The sequence below is a fragment of the Schistocerca nitens genome, chromosome 2 (assembly GCF_023898315.1).
Source record: "Schistocerca nitens isolate TAMUIC-IGC-003100 chromosome 2, iqSchNite1.1, whole genome shotgun sequence".
NCBI lineage: Eukaryota > Metazoa > Arthropoda > Insecta > Orthoptera > Acrididae > Schistocerca > Schistocerca nitens.
This window is the reverse complement of record NC_064615.1, coordinates 808,669,941-808,686,959: the sequence shown is the minus strand read 5'-3', so window position 1 is coordinate 808,686,959 and position 17,019 is coordinate 808,669,941. Positions and strand designations below refer to the sequence as shown.

General features: G+C 37.8%; 1 protein-coding gene across 1 annotated transcript in view; it reads right to left on the bottom strand.

Annotated features, from left to right (window-relative positions):
* LOC126235346 (uncharacterized) overlaps positions 1–17,019 on the bottom strand; it is a 249,772-nt gene that overhangs the window by 13,198 nt on the left and 219,555 nt on the right. Inside the window, exons 15-16 of the mRNA XM_049944068.1 lie at positions 11,950–12,209; positions 4,214–7,089 (exon numbers count right to left, since the gene is read on the bottom strand). Coding sequence (XP_049800025.1) covers positions 4,214–7,089; positions 11,950–12,209 — 3,136 coding nt within the window. The remainder of the gene's footprint in view (positions 1–4,213; positions 7,090–11,949; positions 12,210–17,019) is intronic.

The window sequence follows — 17,019 nt, the reverse complement described above, 5'->3', positions numbered from 1 at the left end:
AGGCTCGTGAACTTACACCACCTATTGCCCAAACCTTTTGTTTCTGAGCCAAAAATATCCTTTTAGAAAGGGGAGAGTTACCCCAAAATATAATACCATATGACATAAGCGAATGAAAATAAGCAAAGTAGACTAAATTTTGTGTCGAATGATCACTTACTTCAGATACCGTTCAAATAGTAACAATGGCAGCTGAATGTGGGCTTTCCACAAAAGTTTACTATATGTCTGAACACCCAGAAATTTGGACTGTTCAGTTTCGCTGATCATATGCCCATTCTGTGAAATTAAAACGTTGGGTTTTGTTGAATTATGTGTTAGAAATTGTGAGAACTTGAGTCTTACTGTGATTTAGTGTTAGTTTATTTTCTACAAGCCATGAACTTATGTCATGAACTGTACTATTTGAAACTGAGCCAATGTTGCACACAAAATCCTTTACTACCAAGCTAGCGTCATCAGCAAACAGAAATATTTTAGAATTACCATAATACTAGAGGGCATATCATATAAACAAGGAACAGGAGTGGGCCCAACACTGATCCCTGGAGCACCCCCCGTTTGACCGTACCCCACTCAGACCCCACATCACAGCAATTTTCAACACTGTGAATAATGACCTTTTTCTGTCTGTTGTTAAAGTAAGAGGTGAACCAATTGTGAGCTACTTTCCATATTCAGTAATGGTGCAACTTCTGGAGCAATATTTTGTGATCAACACAATCAAATGCCTTAGTTAAATCAAAAAATATGCCTAGCATTCGAAACCTTTTGTTTAACCCACCCAGTACCTCACAGAGAAAAGGGAATATAGAATTTTCAGTTGTTAAATGACTTCTAAAGCCAAACTGTACATCTGATAGCTTATTACGTGATATAAAATGATCAATTATTCTTATATACACAGCCTTTTCAACAAATTTAGCAAACACTGAGGGCATAGAAATAAGTCTAAAATTGTGTACATTATCCCTGTCACCCCTTTTTATAAAGCGGCTTTACTACTAAGTACTTTAATCATTCAGGAAACTGACCATTCCAAAAGGAAAAATTACCAATATGGCTAAATACAGGGCTAACATGTGCAACACAGTATTTCAATATACTGCTAGACACTCAATCATACCCAGGAGAGCCCACAGTCTTCAGTGATTTGATTATTGACTCAATTTTCCCCTTGTCTGTATCACAGAGGAGTATTTCAGACATCAATCTTGGAAAGACATTTGCCAAGAGTGTTATATGATTCCCTGTAGAGACTGAATTTTTATTTAATTCACCAGCAATGCTCAGAAAGTGATTGTTAAATACTGTACATACATCTGATTTAGCAGTAACAGAAATATTTTTACAACGAACTGACTTTATATCAACCTTGTGCTGCTGACCAGACACTTCCTCCACAACTGGCATATGGTTTTAATTTTGTCCTATGTATTAGCTATTCTATTTGCATACCATATACTCTTTGATTACTTAATAACATTTTTAAGTACCTTACGATACTGTCTGTAATCGGCTTCTGTAGCTTGATTGTGACTACTTCTTCCATTTTGATATCTCACTTTGTTCTACATGATATCCTTACACCACTAGTCAGCCACCCAGACTGCCTTTTACTGCTAGTACCCTGTTTAGAACGTTCTGATGGAAAGCAACTCTCAGAGAGCATGAGAAATGTGTTAAGGAAAGCATTCTATTTGTCATCTATGTTAGTGGCACTATAAACATCCTGCCATTCTTGTTCCTTGATGAGGTTTATAAAACTATCTATTGCTGTTGTATTAACTTTCCTACATAGTTTGTACTTGAATGTGACATTATACGTGACATTTGTTTGAGTACAAAAGCCTTTTAGTGTTAAAATTTGTGCATCATGGTCTGAAAGGCCATTCACCCTTTTACTAACAGAATGCCCATCCAGTAATGAAGAATGAATAAAAATATTTTCCATGGCTATGCTACTGTTCCCCTGCAACCTAGCTGGAAAAAAACATAGTCTGCATCAGATCATACGAATTTAGGATATCTACCAACATCCTTTTTCTTGTACCTTCAGATACAAAGTTAATATTGAAGTCACAACATTCTGGTATTCCTATACAGTGAATGAAGAACCGTATCTAGCTTCAGCAGAAATGCTCTGAAGTCAAGAGTTGGGGGACCTATAAACAACAAAAATTAGAAGTTTAGTTTTACTAAATTCAACTGCCCCTGCACAATGTTCAAATATGTGTTCAGTGCAGTGCCATGATACGTCTATGGACTCAGATGGAGTACTGTTTTTTACGTACATGGCCATTCCCTCCACTCCACACGGAACACCTTGACAAACAGCCAGCTAATCTGTATCCTGGTAAAGGAAGCATCTTAACTGTCAAATTATTTAAGTGGTGCTCTTGGCTGTATTTAAGCTTTCAACAAATGACTGTTCTGTTGGGAAGCAGTTGTATTTTCCCACCAGTGAACTGAATGTGTCAGATTTAAGGTGTTTCTTGACATTATTTTTCTTTTCCCACCCAATTCGATGATTACAAAATCTGCAGAGTATTAATTTTGACTTTCATGGGCATTCATAGCCATGCGACTCATATTTGACAATGCTACAGATAGAACGAACAATGCAGAAATAGAACCAAAAATAAAATAAGTATATTTGAATGTGAGGGGGAGAATTTCTTAAGTTCGAAATATGCAACAGGTTTTGTTTTCCAATCACTATAGTGCACAGTGTGGACACCAGATGGCCATGAGTGTATAACAAACAAGAATTTTACCTGCCAGAAAGGAGACTAGTAGTGTTGGGAACTGAGCCCTGCCTCCCTCTAACAGAGCTGCAGCCTACACCCATGTTATGCGAAAACAGAACTGACACATAGTCACAGGGTTACTGATCCCTTCTGGTGTTGTGAGGGTCGTTATCAAAACTTTGATGGACAAGGATTAATCACTTCATTCATTTCAAAATAAGAAAAGAAAGAAAGCATTCAGAAATGACTGTTAATGAGGCAGTTCAGGTCCAACCTTTGGTAGTATTCAATCTAACTGTAGCCCAAAACAACCATCACCTAAAATGGTCATGTTAAAATTGTCCACATTATACTGACTCTTGGACTTTAGCTAACGAACAAACTTACATTTTTTTTGTTATAAGATATTAGGTCCCACAGATGAATGAAAGCTATGTTGCATTACACGCCGCCATATTTAGCAGATCATTCAGCCACCCGCATTTGACATGGGACCAGATCACTTATACTTTGTTGTGTTCACATACTTTTTATTTTGCAAACACCTTCTTATACATATTATCTTTCCAAACAGGGCTTTGCCTGATGTGCAATACTAGTAACTGAAAATTGTTTACATTTTCAATATTCATATGCAGAAAATGAAGATATTTCAAACTAACTCTTGTAAAATAGTTCATCTGGACAAAATTCACTGTGGAATAGAATCTATTAGGTAAATTCACATTTTGAAGCAAGTTTTGCACATATATTGCAAAATATGAATTTTTCTGGTCCCTACTTACGACTGTTTCCTACTACCATTTTTGTTATCTCTTACAAGATAACTATAATTGTCATTCTCTATTATGACTGATGATGAACTGTTCATCAGGGACTGTTTATAAAAAGGAAGCAAGAAGACTTGGATTTTTGGTACTTCAAGTAGAAGTATCCTTTATCCAAGTTACACCAAATGTGTGTTATTTGACATTAAAGTGCTGTAGTAATCCTACTTTAAAATGGCAATACGCTTCCCCAGTGTCGTCTCCTATTCCTTATATGAATGACAACTGATGAAATTCCAATAGAAGTGACTGGCGGACCTCCCAAATACGTCATGCAGGTATGAAAGAATTAGGAAATGAGGAGACATTTGGCTCTCAGTGACAGTGCCAAAATGTGGATGCCACTGCTATGAGAACTATCTGTTTCCCCCCCCCCCCCCCCCAAAAAAAAAAATTGAGCCTGCTCACAAAGCAGCATTTCTCCAGCCAACCACAACGTGAAAGCTTTGAATAAAACATAATTTTCTGAGTAGCTTTGTGCCATATCATTCATTTGCTAGTGAGTGGTGCCTCTCAGTATTTCTTATCTGAAAATTTTCATCTAAATTCAACAGTTAGCATGCAACAATATCCTATATGAATATCTGATTACAGTACTACTTAAACCAAAAACATAATTTTAAAAAGGTACAATACCTGATACTGTTTAGGGCCACAAGCAGCAGCTACAGAATCAGAGCTGACAATAGCACTACTGATGGTCTGAATTTGTTGTTTCTGTTCTTCAATCTTCCTGTTCAGTTCCTCCATTTTTCGCTCTAGTTCAGATTTTGTGTTCAGTGGTGACTGCATGTTATCTTCCCCTGAATCTTCTTGATAGTCATCACTTTCACCAGGACTATATGGCGCATCATCATCATCTGCAGTGTAAGGCTGGCCTGATTTCTTGAAACCTCGGACTTGATCATCTGTAGAATCTTTGTCAGAATCTCTGTCATCAGACCATCTGGACTGTAAACTGAGCTGTTGCTGTGATCCGGCATACAATGACTGAGTTGGTGAAATTGGCGGTGTATAACTGTCAGACACACTTGGTGGAGGATGAGGGGGAGTCAAACTACCTACTGCATCAGGTCCTGTGCCAGGTAATGGTGGAGTATAGCTCCTCTCAACTGTCCTCACTACACCACCATGTCTAGGTGCTTTAGCAACATACTCGTTCTCTGGTGCCAGCCTCTTTCTCTTGGTTCTCACCAAAATTCCAAGCAACAAATGAGGCCTGATATCTTCAAATCCAGTACCATCAATTGGCAACAGAATCTGGGGTAAAGGTGTGTGGCCTGAGAGTGGCATTATATAGAAGTCCTTGATTGTTCTTGACACACTACCAACAACTCCCATTCTGTTTCTTGCATTTAGATAGGAATATAGTGTCATATACGGTATTCTTTCAGCATCATTGGCTGCTGTAAATCGAAGGACTATTATTTCTTTTGTTCCAGTTTTTTTCATTTTTGATATATAATCCCAGACTGTATCAGGCATAATTCTACCAACAATTTCAATTGCAGAGGGAAGTTCAGAAGTAGTCACATCACCGGATGAAAGTTGCACAGTGGCATAAAATCTTGAAACATCTGGCATATTGACAAACCCTTGCCAGATGGTAACACCAAAGTTGAGTGAAGGAATACAGACCACATCAGGTATTCTTTCTTGATCTGCTTGTGAAGACTCCTGGTCAATAATTTCATCGATATCTTGTGATTCCACCTTAACAAATTGGACACTTGGTTTATATTCCTCAGTTTCTGTGAATCCTTTTCCAGTCTTATTATCGTGGTCAGAATGTTTATGCTTGATTATTTCATCACTTTCACTCAAATCGCTCTTTTTGTAAGATTTTTCCTCTTTATCATTCTCATCAGCTTTCTTTTCTTTCTTCACATCAGTACTGTAATGGTCCCTATTCTTCTCCAAATCATGTTTACTTTTTTCAGATCGTTTGTGTTTTTCTTTATGATCCCTACTTTCATGTCGTTTGTCTCTATCACTTCGACTACAGCCATGATGATGATGGTGATGGTGATCCCGTTTTGAGGATTCTCTCTCATCCTTTCTATGTTTTTCACTTTTGTCTTTGCTTGACTTCTTTTCATGTTTTGATTTTTCATTTTCAATATTTTTGTCTTTATCTTCCTTTTTAATTCTGTCTTTATCTTTAGAATCTTTAATTTTATCTTTGGTCTTTTCCTGTTCTTTCACTTCTGGTTTCTTCTCTCCAACTGTTGATGGAATTACGCTTCCTGAAAGAGAGGAAACATCAGGCACTGTCGATGGGTCAACCAATTCAGGCACTTCTGCTTTTATGGCCTCATCTGCCTCTATAACTTGTTCTCCTTTATGAGTTTTCATTACATAGGTTTTTGTTAGGGATAACAAATCTAATTCATTCTTTTTTATCATTTCTATTTGGTGTTTTGCCTCCCTTTCTCGCCATTGTGCTAATTCCTGATTTGCTAGTTCCTCAGGTGAAAGCCTCACTAGCTGATGAGGTGTAACTGATTTTTCAGCTATTTTTCGAAAAAGTGTTAAGTTTTTGGGATCTTTAATATTAAATACTAAACTTCTATATTTGGATTTGTACTTAATACCAGTATCCCTGAAATATGAATGCATTTCTTCCTCAATATTCAGGGCAATGTCCTGTATCTCTTCTTCAGTTACATGAAGATCAGAACATTCCTGGATGCGGGACTGCAACAGTTCTTTAAGCGTTTTGCGCACATTAAGCCTAATTGGTTCTGGGCCAGGATTTTTTTCTTTATCCTTTTCCTTTTCTCTCTCTTTCTCCTTTTCCTTATCTTTTTCTTTATCTTCCTCTTTCTTAGTTGAATCTGAGGAAAATCGTTTACTCTCCACCTTCTTTATTGGTGTTTTATCTGACTCCTTCACTGTTGGTGTAACTGAAACCTTTGGTAAAGCATTGATAGGCAATGGTTTTACATTCTGGGTGTGTCCTTTGTTTGAGGGTGGGGGGGAAACTGGTGACTTAGGTTCCAATTTAGCACTACTAACAGCTGGCTTGGACACTGTTTTAACGCTCAGTTTATTTGTTTGCTCAGGAGGTATGAGAATAGTTTGTTTCTGGATCTTTGGTGCCTTCACTGAAGCAAATAGTACATGCTGTCCTTTAGGCTGGTCTGTAATATTATTTGACTTAATTATTACTTTCTGTGGGTGTGGTGCTGGTTTTGACTGTACCACTGAGTGTTTATTCTGGACACCTTGTTTCTGTTGAGATGCCTCTGTGTTAACAGCTTGATTTGCAGGCTGATAGTATGATAAAATACTTTTCTGTTGAGGTGATTGCTTTGGCTGTGATGGAGAAATCTTCTGCTGAGTTTCTTCCAAGTTTGCCTGCGGAGTCTGGACAGTTGTGTTCCTTGTATGTTGAAACATCAACTTCCCAGCTACTCTGCTTGATGTTACTTCACTAGGTTTCACTACTTCAAATGTAGGATTCTCCTTCAACCAGTTCTTTAGATTTCCCAAAGTTGGGGCATTTTTACCTGAAATTTTTTAAAATATGTGTGATTCCTTATATTAAGTAATAAAAAATTACAGAAATATTTCAGTTGCAACAAAATCTGAACATTTCAGATTGTAAAATGAACTGATTCACAAATTATTATTAATTTAACAGTTGCTCAATCTCGATCTTTGGAGCTCTAATAAGGTAGCTGTGTGTGTGTGTGTGTGTGTGTGTGTGTGTGTGTGTGTGTGTGTGTGTGAGAGAGAGAGAGAGAGAGATAATAACAATTACAGTATCAAATAATGAACTTAATATTTCTAGATATATTGCAAGTGGGGAATAGACATGTTGATACATTTATGTATGAGGGGCTCAGAAGCAAATGGTTATAAGTACCCTTTTTTTAGTTTTGAGAAAAGTGAAGTTAAAAGTTACACAGTTTCTGAATATTTTGATATTGCAATATGGATTTTTTAAATACATAAAAATAGTCTGTACCATTGTCCATCTGCATACTGGAATAATAGGTTAATATAAACAATCAGTTTTATATCATAATTTGTAAAAGTCTGATGCACTTGTATCCCTTTGCTTCCAGAATATGAGAGTTAAAACTTTTATTTATGTTTTGTTATGATTTGTTATCACATCAATTATTATAAAATTGCTATTTTGAGTTCTAACAAAACATTTACGCAGTGTTTCATGAACACCACACCTTTTGTAGCTTGCCAAAACGAAACAAAATAAGAAATAATGATTTTTAATGTGTTATCCCACCACTGAAAATAATTTCACACCACCTGGATCATTCCCCCCCTTCTTGTGCAATATAAAAAAGGTTATTGAGATAATATACAACACTAATCAGTATAACCTAATGCATTTTATTGATACACAATTTAAAGTAGTGCTACTAAATAAGAAACAGTCTATTCATAATCTGACTCCAGAAAGTCTTTCTCAATATCTGGTTTAAGCTCTTGAAGTGGGTCATACCTAGTTGCTGTTCTAGGTTGTCCTTCTTGTGGTAGAATTCAAGTTGTATAGGCGGGATAAATGGAACGTATTTCCTGAAGATTTTCATATTTAGGAAGTTTAAGCTTTCGAGTTTGGTTGTACAGAGGTGAAAAGATGACATCTGGAGAGTTTTGCCTTTTCTGTTGGGTTTTGTTAGGTACAAATGAACATTTCTCTCTTTGGTGCCAACTGCTTTGTGACACCTTGCAACTCTTTTTCCTCTTCTGTTTGAGGACTAGGTTTTAACTTTCTCTCCCATCCACTTCACATGGTCTTCCTCAACCCAGCATGCCACCAGACTAGATGATGACATCCTCCTCTCTGACAGCTCCAGCTGCACCTCTGTCCACATTAAACCTACCAACCACCAACAGCACCCGCATTTTGACAGCTGTCATCCCTTTCACACCAAAAAATCCCTCCCACGTAGCCCTGGCCACCAGGGGACAGCATATCTGCAGTGAGAAAAACTCCCTTGCTCAGTATGCTGAGGGTTTCACCAAGGTCTTCAAAGACAGGCACTATCTCCCAGACCTAGTCCACAACAGATCTCCCGTGCCATTTCCCCTGACATTCCCAATCCTCCCACCATCCCTAAGAACCAGTCACAAAGGAGTGTTCCCTACATTACCCAGTACCATCGTGGAGTGGAACAGCTGAACCACATGCTTGGCCAGGGCTTTGATTACCTATCATCATGCCCTGAAATGAGGGACATCCTAGTCAAGATACTTCCCACACCTCCTAAAGTGGTGTCCGTAGCCCACTCAGCCTCCATAGTGTACTAGTCCATCCCTATTTTACTCCCGATCCCTACCCTTTGCCACAATGATCATTTGCCTGTGGAAGACCCAAGTGCAAAACATGCTCAATCCACCTACCCAGCACTTCCTATTCCTGTCCCATCACAGGTTTACTGTATCCCATCCGGAGTCGGGCCACCTGTGAAATCAGTCATGTTATTTCCAGCTCTGCTGCAATCATTGCACAGCTTTTTATATTGGTATGACTACCAACCAGCTGTCCACAAGGATGAACAGCCACTGTCCAACTGTGGCCAAGAGCAAAGTAGACCACCCTGTGGCACAACATACAGCTGAACATAACACACTTGATTTCAACGGCTGCTTCACTACCCTAGCCATCTGGATCCTTCCCACCACCAGTAACTTTTCTGAACTGCGCAGATGGAGGTTATCCATGCAACCCATTCTGTGCTCCTGCCCGGCCTAAACCTACAGTAACATACTGTCCCCACACCCTCCATCCAATGGTTACCACCTACTCTGTCCTATCGTCTTCTCCCCTTTCTCATTTCCCACCGTTTATTTCCACCCCTTTGTCAATGTATCCGCACATCTTTCCCCACTCTTCTTCTTTTTTGCTGCTTTTTTCCCCCACCTCCCTGCCCCATGACCTCACCTCCTCCCTGCACAGTACCCCACAACACATTTGTCTCTCCCCCCATCCATACACTATTACCCCTTCCCCTTCCCTGCCCCCTCCAGATTGCTGCTTGCATCCGAAGTGATAGCTGCATTCAGACCTGAGATGCTGGAATTGGTGACCATGTGCCAGCTTTGTGTGTGTGTGTGTGTGTGTGTGTGTGTGTGTGTGTGCACGCGCGCGCACTTTTTTTTAACTGATGAAGTCTGTAGCCGAAAGGTTTATGTAAGTATTTATTAATTGTGCCTGTCTGCAACTTGACGTGTCTTCTAAACGGTAAGTAGCAATCTGTCCTTTCCTACACTGTTGATATTCCTACCTGGAGTTTCCACTGCTTAGTTTTCTTTTTGTTTACCACAGAGCAGCACACAGTGGACTTTCACTTTTATCCCTTTGCCACAACAATATTACATGTTTTACCATGCTCTAGATACACTGTTCCCATTTTTCTGGGAACTGTCACTTGTACCCTTTTGCTTCTGAACCCCTCATATAATAGAGCATCTTAGGTTCCCTTGACATCCCACTGTGCAGAAATTAACTGTAGAATTTTTTCTTAGAGTCATTTTGATTACAGTTTTGTTAGTACAAAGGTTTCCTGAGAGGTATCAGTGCAGTGAACAGTCAGACTGCTGCTGATCCTTTTTGCTAAACCACTCGTGCATAGGAAGAGCGTTAGTGACACTCCCTTTCCCTCTTCGTTGGGGCACACCCAAACCAGTATTACATAAGTTTGTCAAATAGACAAAAATTATCTGAACAAATGATATACTTGTGAAGATGCTGCTTATTATTGTATTTATGTTATCCGTCAACCATATGGCACTGCATCCAAAGCTTTTCAGATATCTTTGGAATGGCAGATCAAGTGTTTAAAAGATATGAAATGAGGATTATTTTCAAAAACTCAACATGATAAGTTAATGATTGGTGAACTAGTACCATGGACAGTCTGAGCAGTGTTTTCATATATCCCTACATCTAATGAAGCTCAAGGTTTGGCTTGATGATTTAAAAGGTCTGGTAGTATGTTGTTCAATACAGCACTGCAGAGGAATGTTTCAACATACCTACTACTCCATCAATTAGAATTTATTGTGTGTATTACTCATATGCCATGACTCTTAATCATTTAACTGCAGGCTTGACCACTTGTGTAGCATAATTCTGCACAAGCATTTGGACAGCTTGAACTACCTGAAGCTTGATCGATTTTCTATTATGCACACATACCAATGGAAACATGCTTGAGTGTGTGTTCAAATCATACACACGATTCTACAAGCAGATGTCAGTCATGAGGCTATCTTTATAGTGGCACTATGTTGAGTGATTTGAAGCATTTCAACTGCAAATTATTTGTATATGAAAGTCAGCATCAAATAAAAAGCCTTTCATAGTCAGGCGAAGAGAGCTGTTGCACACATTACACTGTTAACAGCATACATAGCAATTGATTGTCAGAGAAATCATCATTAAAAAAATCTGCCAGATCATACTTGAGAAAGGAAAAAAAAATGGAACTACTTTATTAATCTGGGGCACGAAGAGAAACACTTTCATATTACAGATATCCGTACATGCGTACTTGAGATTTCACAGCCCTATACATTGCGAGAGATCACAATAGTGCTTTCAGTCTTTCATGTGGTAGTGTCATAATTTCATTATTCTCACCAGCTTTTTAACCAATGGTGATATGAGCAACAGGGGGGCCAGGTGTGTGTCTCCACTGACCCTAAAAAAGATTATACGTTTCATGTGCAGGTATAAGCAATAGAAGGGTAACTTAAAGTGAGAACTGGTTTTACATTTTATTAACCAGTATTTGCACCACACATCATGTTTCCTCTACTTCTTTAATCTTCAACAAGGTTACAGCAGCTACAGAACCTAATGTAAAGGAATGTATTAAGTTTCTTGTAGAGTTGGGTAACTACTATAGCACAATTAAACAGTACCTTCAAAGGGCTCTTAAAATTAATGTAATAGGTTGTTATATTATATTAGAACTAAAATTTCAAACATGTAAATCTTTGTACTTCTCTTGAACACTATCTTCCACATTCTGGAGAACTCTTTGCAAAGGATCCATGAGACATGATTCATAGGCAGGGGGAGGGGGGAAGATGTGTTTATGCAGAACATGTTAAACTTTTATCCTGGCAATTTGTAATTTTACTATTTCTAGTTGTACATGTCATTCCTGCCATCTTTTTACCTCAGTTGCTGCTTAGGAAGGAAATGTTAATTACACAATGGCAATAAATATTTCTGTTTTAATGAATTATGTTCCATGGTATTACTGAATACAGTGATTTTTATTTTCACAAAACTGTAAATGTGATTCACACTAACTTATTTCAGTCACACAGCAATACAAAATGAGTTTAACTTCTACATATTATTTTGTTTAAAGTACATCACTTACCACTCAGAAGTTTTCCAGTTCTTCTTTCATATACTATTACTCTAGTTTGTGGTTTTGGTATGTGGTGAGACAGCTGGTCCACTGCATGCTTGTTTATTCCACCTGACTGGTTTGACTTTGTGACAGAAGCAGCTGTAGCAACATTCTGCTGCGACTCTTCTGCATGTTTCAAAATGCAAGCATGACTGCAGTAGATACTGGACTGCCGAGCCTCTTTCTTACATACAATACAGGATGTCACTGACCCAACATCTGCGTCACTGCAATCAATGCAAATTTGTTTCTTCTTACAATCAATGGAAGACAATAGAAAATCAACCACTAAAATACCATAGAATCAGTTTCATACTACATTTTTTTTCTACATTTAAATGAAAGCAGCAATGTAGGAATAAAGATATTACAATAATGACAATTACAAGAAAAAAACAATGAATAAAAATAAGGACAGGAAACTACTCCCCTTCAGCTGTTGGTGGTGTGTGGAACATTTTACTACCTTTCAATGTAGTACCTATTTTTGCAGTTTCAAGTACTGACACCTCCCCCCCCCCCCCCCCCTCAAACCACTGTTTGAGAAGTTCATAGGAAAAAATGAGGGAGAGGTGGTGGTAGCAAAACAAGGAGAGGGTAATATAATCATGAAACTGTGTCACTGAATATGAGTGAGAGTGAGAGAGTGTGAGAGAGAGAAAGAGAGAGAGGGGGGGGGGGGGGGGAAGGTATGAGTACTTTGTTCAAGTCACTGGCAGTGAGTATGCATTAGGCTACAGTTTAACCCTTTTGCATCCCATGTTGAGGCTGCTTTTGTTACGACTGTACTACTCACAAATGCTGGTGCCTGTGCTGAGAGACGGCATTCCGGCTGATATGCAATACTTATCATCACTTTTTAAGAAAACTATTGGATAAAAAATTTACTTGCACATCTTACAGTCTGATATCTTCCCTTGATAAAGGACTGAATTGCGTTTTTTATATGCCACAGTTACAGTGCTGCATCAAATTAAGTAAAACACTGCGTGAAATTTTAAAGATTTTGCAGAGGTAAATACGCATTGTGTAAACTTTGCTTGTGTTTGATTTTAGCTCATACATTGCAGTGAATGAAATTTAGATAAGATATCATTTTCAACCCAACCACCCCCAATTTTTATCAAATTTGATATATTTATTTACATGATGTGAGATGACAAATTACAGAATTGTAGCACAAGTAGAACATAAGTAGCTGCCCGAATTTCTGAATATGTGCTTAAAATTCAACAAACGTAGCTGTAACTTCTGTTCTAACAGAGATAGCACAGTGGAACAAGTTATCCCGGAAAGGGGTGGGGACAAGCTTTCAAATGATACACAACATGGCCATAATTAAACAATATACACAATTAAGGTCAGTGTCCTTGTCCTTTGACCTCGAGAATCTCAAAACATGTTAACTTTGAAAAAAAGCTTCTTCAAGTTACACAAGATAACATACTAAAAAATCAAGCTAGGACGGCACTTCAATTACAATTACCCGATTAGAAAATGAGGTTTTTTCCCCAAATTCGTCACTTAAAAAAATCAGGGACATCTTATATTTGGAGATTACACTACTGCTGCTGACGGCGGCATTTTTACTTTGTTTAATAGAGCGTATAGGGGTCACCTTACATTTACAGATGAAGCTTGGGCTATTGACATCATGCACAGATTTATTTTGAAAAATTCAGAAAGGCAGGGGTCAGCATGTGATATTCACGTTCTAACAGGCTCAAGATTTTCAGATATGCATAAGTGCTTTATATAGAATCGACATTACTCAAACAATCACGTGACATTTGATTTGCATGACACTAGTGCAAGGGCTATACGAGAAACTACGAACTAGTTACTACAAGAACCTACTGCTTTGCTTAAAATTTTACAATTTTATTAAACACAAGAGGTAATAGCACTAAATTAAATCATTTTACAAATTCTTGTTGTATCTGAACAGGTTTGCAACAAAAGTTCTCATACTGAGAGACCGTAATGATTTACCAAATGGGTGCACAAGTGAGAAATTCTGCCACTGTTTATGTATTAGTATACTGGGTAAAACACATTACCAGCTTTTAATTAGTTTTAGAACATGATGGTGACATTAAGATGAAAGAAGAAGGAAAATTAATCTAGAATGAAATGTCTAACAAACGAAATAAATCATATTAAACTGACTCATTGTTTTCACGAAAATAAATTATAGTGGCAAGACCCATCGTGGAGATAGTGTAGGAACAGACGTCATTCGATCATGAGATGAGCGAAAGTTAGAAAACTGGAATGAATCATGACTGTGACCTTTTATTTACATATTAGTTGCTGTTCTTACACATGACTTGCACTGTAGATGATGTTGCAGTCCATCTTTTGCATTGGCTCGAGCACAGAACTACAAAAGGGTTGGAAGAAGAACAGTGATACCAGCTTGGCTAAAAACTAGATGAGTGCAGGGAGGGGAGTATGAGCAGACAGCAAATTAAATCATGTTGCCAACCATGGGAATCTATACCGCGTACTTTGGCTTTTTAGGAACATCTACCATGTTTAAACTGTAGTTTGCGTGAATGAATTTGTAGTTAGAACTGAAATGACTTTAAAATTGGACAACAGTCTTGATTTCTGCAGGAGACTGTCCAAATCTAGATAGGGGCCAGTGGCGTACTAAGGTATTTCATGCTGACATGTTGTTGACAGTCACTGTGACATGTCAAGAACAAAAGGGGGTGTGTGGTCCTACGCAGCCAATGAGAAAGCAGCCGGCAGACAATAAGTTTGGAAGCAAGAGACATTGTCTCATCCCCACATAAGCAAAATCTGATATATATTTGGATAGAAACAACAGTGTTCTTAGATCCCACGGTAACCACAACCTATTGCAACATTTTCGGAAAAAATAGCAAAATATTTGCAACAATGAAGATTAAAAATAGTGATATCAAAACGACAGGGTGTGTGAAAAATGTAGGAAAGAATGGTCAAATTAATGTAAACAATTTCTTTTCATTTATTTTATTTTATTTCTCCTTGCATTATCAATATGTAGACAATGTATTTAGAATAGGTGTTGTGTTAACTTCTTAGGCATTTATATTATGTCAATAAAGCCGTTTGTAATTTTGATTACTCAAAATATGTTAAAACGGGTAAATACAGTAACTTAATATGCACAGCAATGTGATGCAATAAAGCAATACAAATAGTATGCAGACTGCAACAATATGATACGAAGTGCCGAAAAACATGTTAACCATTAAAATGGCAATGTGATAGCAACACACAATAAGGAAGCAACACGAACAGGCCACTAGCAACCATTCTTATTTTGACCAACCACAGGTACACTGACAATCCGGAAAGAGTCCAATAGTATGCATTCTTGTTTTAACCAATTACATTAAACTCACAAGGTGGATAGACCAATAGCAAGTATTCTCGTGTAGCACGCTGCAAGGTCACTTACATGTTATTAAGTTTTGTTACCTGACAATAAGTCAGAGGATGAGAAATCATGAAAGAAGTGTTTCCTTTTGAAGCTTGGATGGCAATATAGATGCTGCATGTACAGAGGAAGTTACAGTGAAAGTGCCGTGTTTTATGACTATATACAAATCTACTGGATGAAGGTAAGAGTTAGAAAGGATCAAATATTTATGTAATCTCTTCAGGAAAAATGAACACAACAGATCCAAGAAAAGTTACATCAAGTGTAAATGTGGATGGTTCATATGATCAGTGGCATAATGACATACCACAAAAAATGTAACATGGAAGGAAAAAATTAACACAATAACAAGGGCCTGTGACTGAACCAAGTACATTCAGACAGATAAAATTACAAGCCTGTGTAACTCATATGATTCAGACAAATCTGTAGCCCCAAATATAGCTTTAGTTGCATTGATAGTCTAGTAACTCTTGGTGAGTACCCGGTGAAGAAGAAGAGACAGAGAGAAAACATGTGCACAGAAAAATTTTAAAAAAGTGTCAGAGCTAATCCTAATTAAATATGTACCCAGTGTGAGACAAAATGCACGGGGTAAAACAAATATGTGGGGTGGAACAAATGTGGGATCTGAAATTATAATGCAATTGAAAGAGTAATTCAGTAGTAGCACCAAAAGGAGTGAGAAGATCCAGATACTGACACTTCTTCCGAAAAAGCTGAAGCATTTGAAGGATTGAAAATTAATTTGGAGCCTCAAACTATTTAGCGAGAAAAGCAAAACATTTAGTCAAAAAATGTGGCATCTTAGCAATTCCTAATCTGAGACCTGGAAATATTCTAAGTGAACACATTGTGAACTGTGTCACAGAATTTTACAACAGACAAGACATTAGCTGTTTTTTTTCTGGGAAGAAGGATTTTGTTTCTGTTAAGGAAAATGGTTACAGGGTTTATAAACGAAAATGGCTGGTGTTGAGAAACCAGAATGAGCTGTATCAAGCATTCAGAGGTACACATCCAGAACTGAAAATATGCTTATTCAAATTTTGCCAATTATAACCCAAAAACTGCATTCAGGCTCGTGCAACCAGTACCCACAGTGTGTATGTTTGCGGTATTTACCAAAGTGTGAATCTTATGTTGGAAGGTTGCAGAATGAAGGAGCTGGCACATGATGCTGACTACCAACTTAGCATGTACAAACACTGTCTGCCTTCAATAATTCGTAATTTCTCAAAGCTGAAAAGTTATATGTCAATAAGCGAAAACTGCCCAGTTCACATTCTTTCTTGACATACCTTGGACAGCTGTTTGACAAAAATAGAATTGGTGAGGTAACATACAAACTGGATATACCTACACATAGAGCAACTCTCCAGACATGTCTATTTTCTGTGGAAGACTTCTTAGAAAACCTCATCAACAAACCGAAAAATCTCCAGCTACACTACTTCATAGGTCTCTAACAGTTTGACACTTCATGACAATGAATAGATCATTATATGTGATTTTGTAGAGAATGATGAATTTGTCCTGCAGGATAAGGTCCAAGGGTTTCACTAGACCAACGCAAAGGCTACCATTCATCCATTTACTCT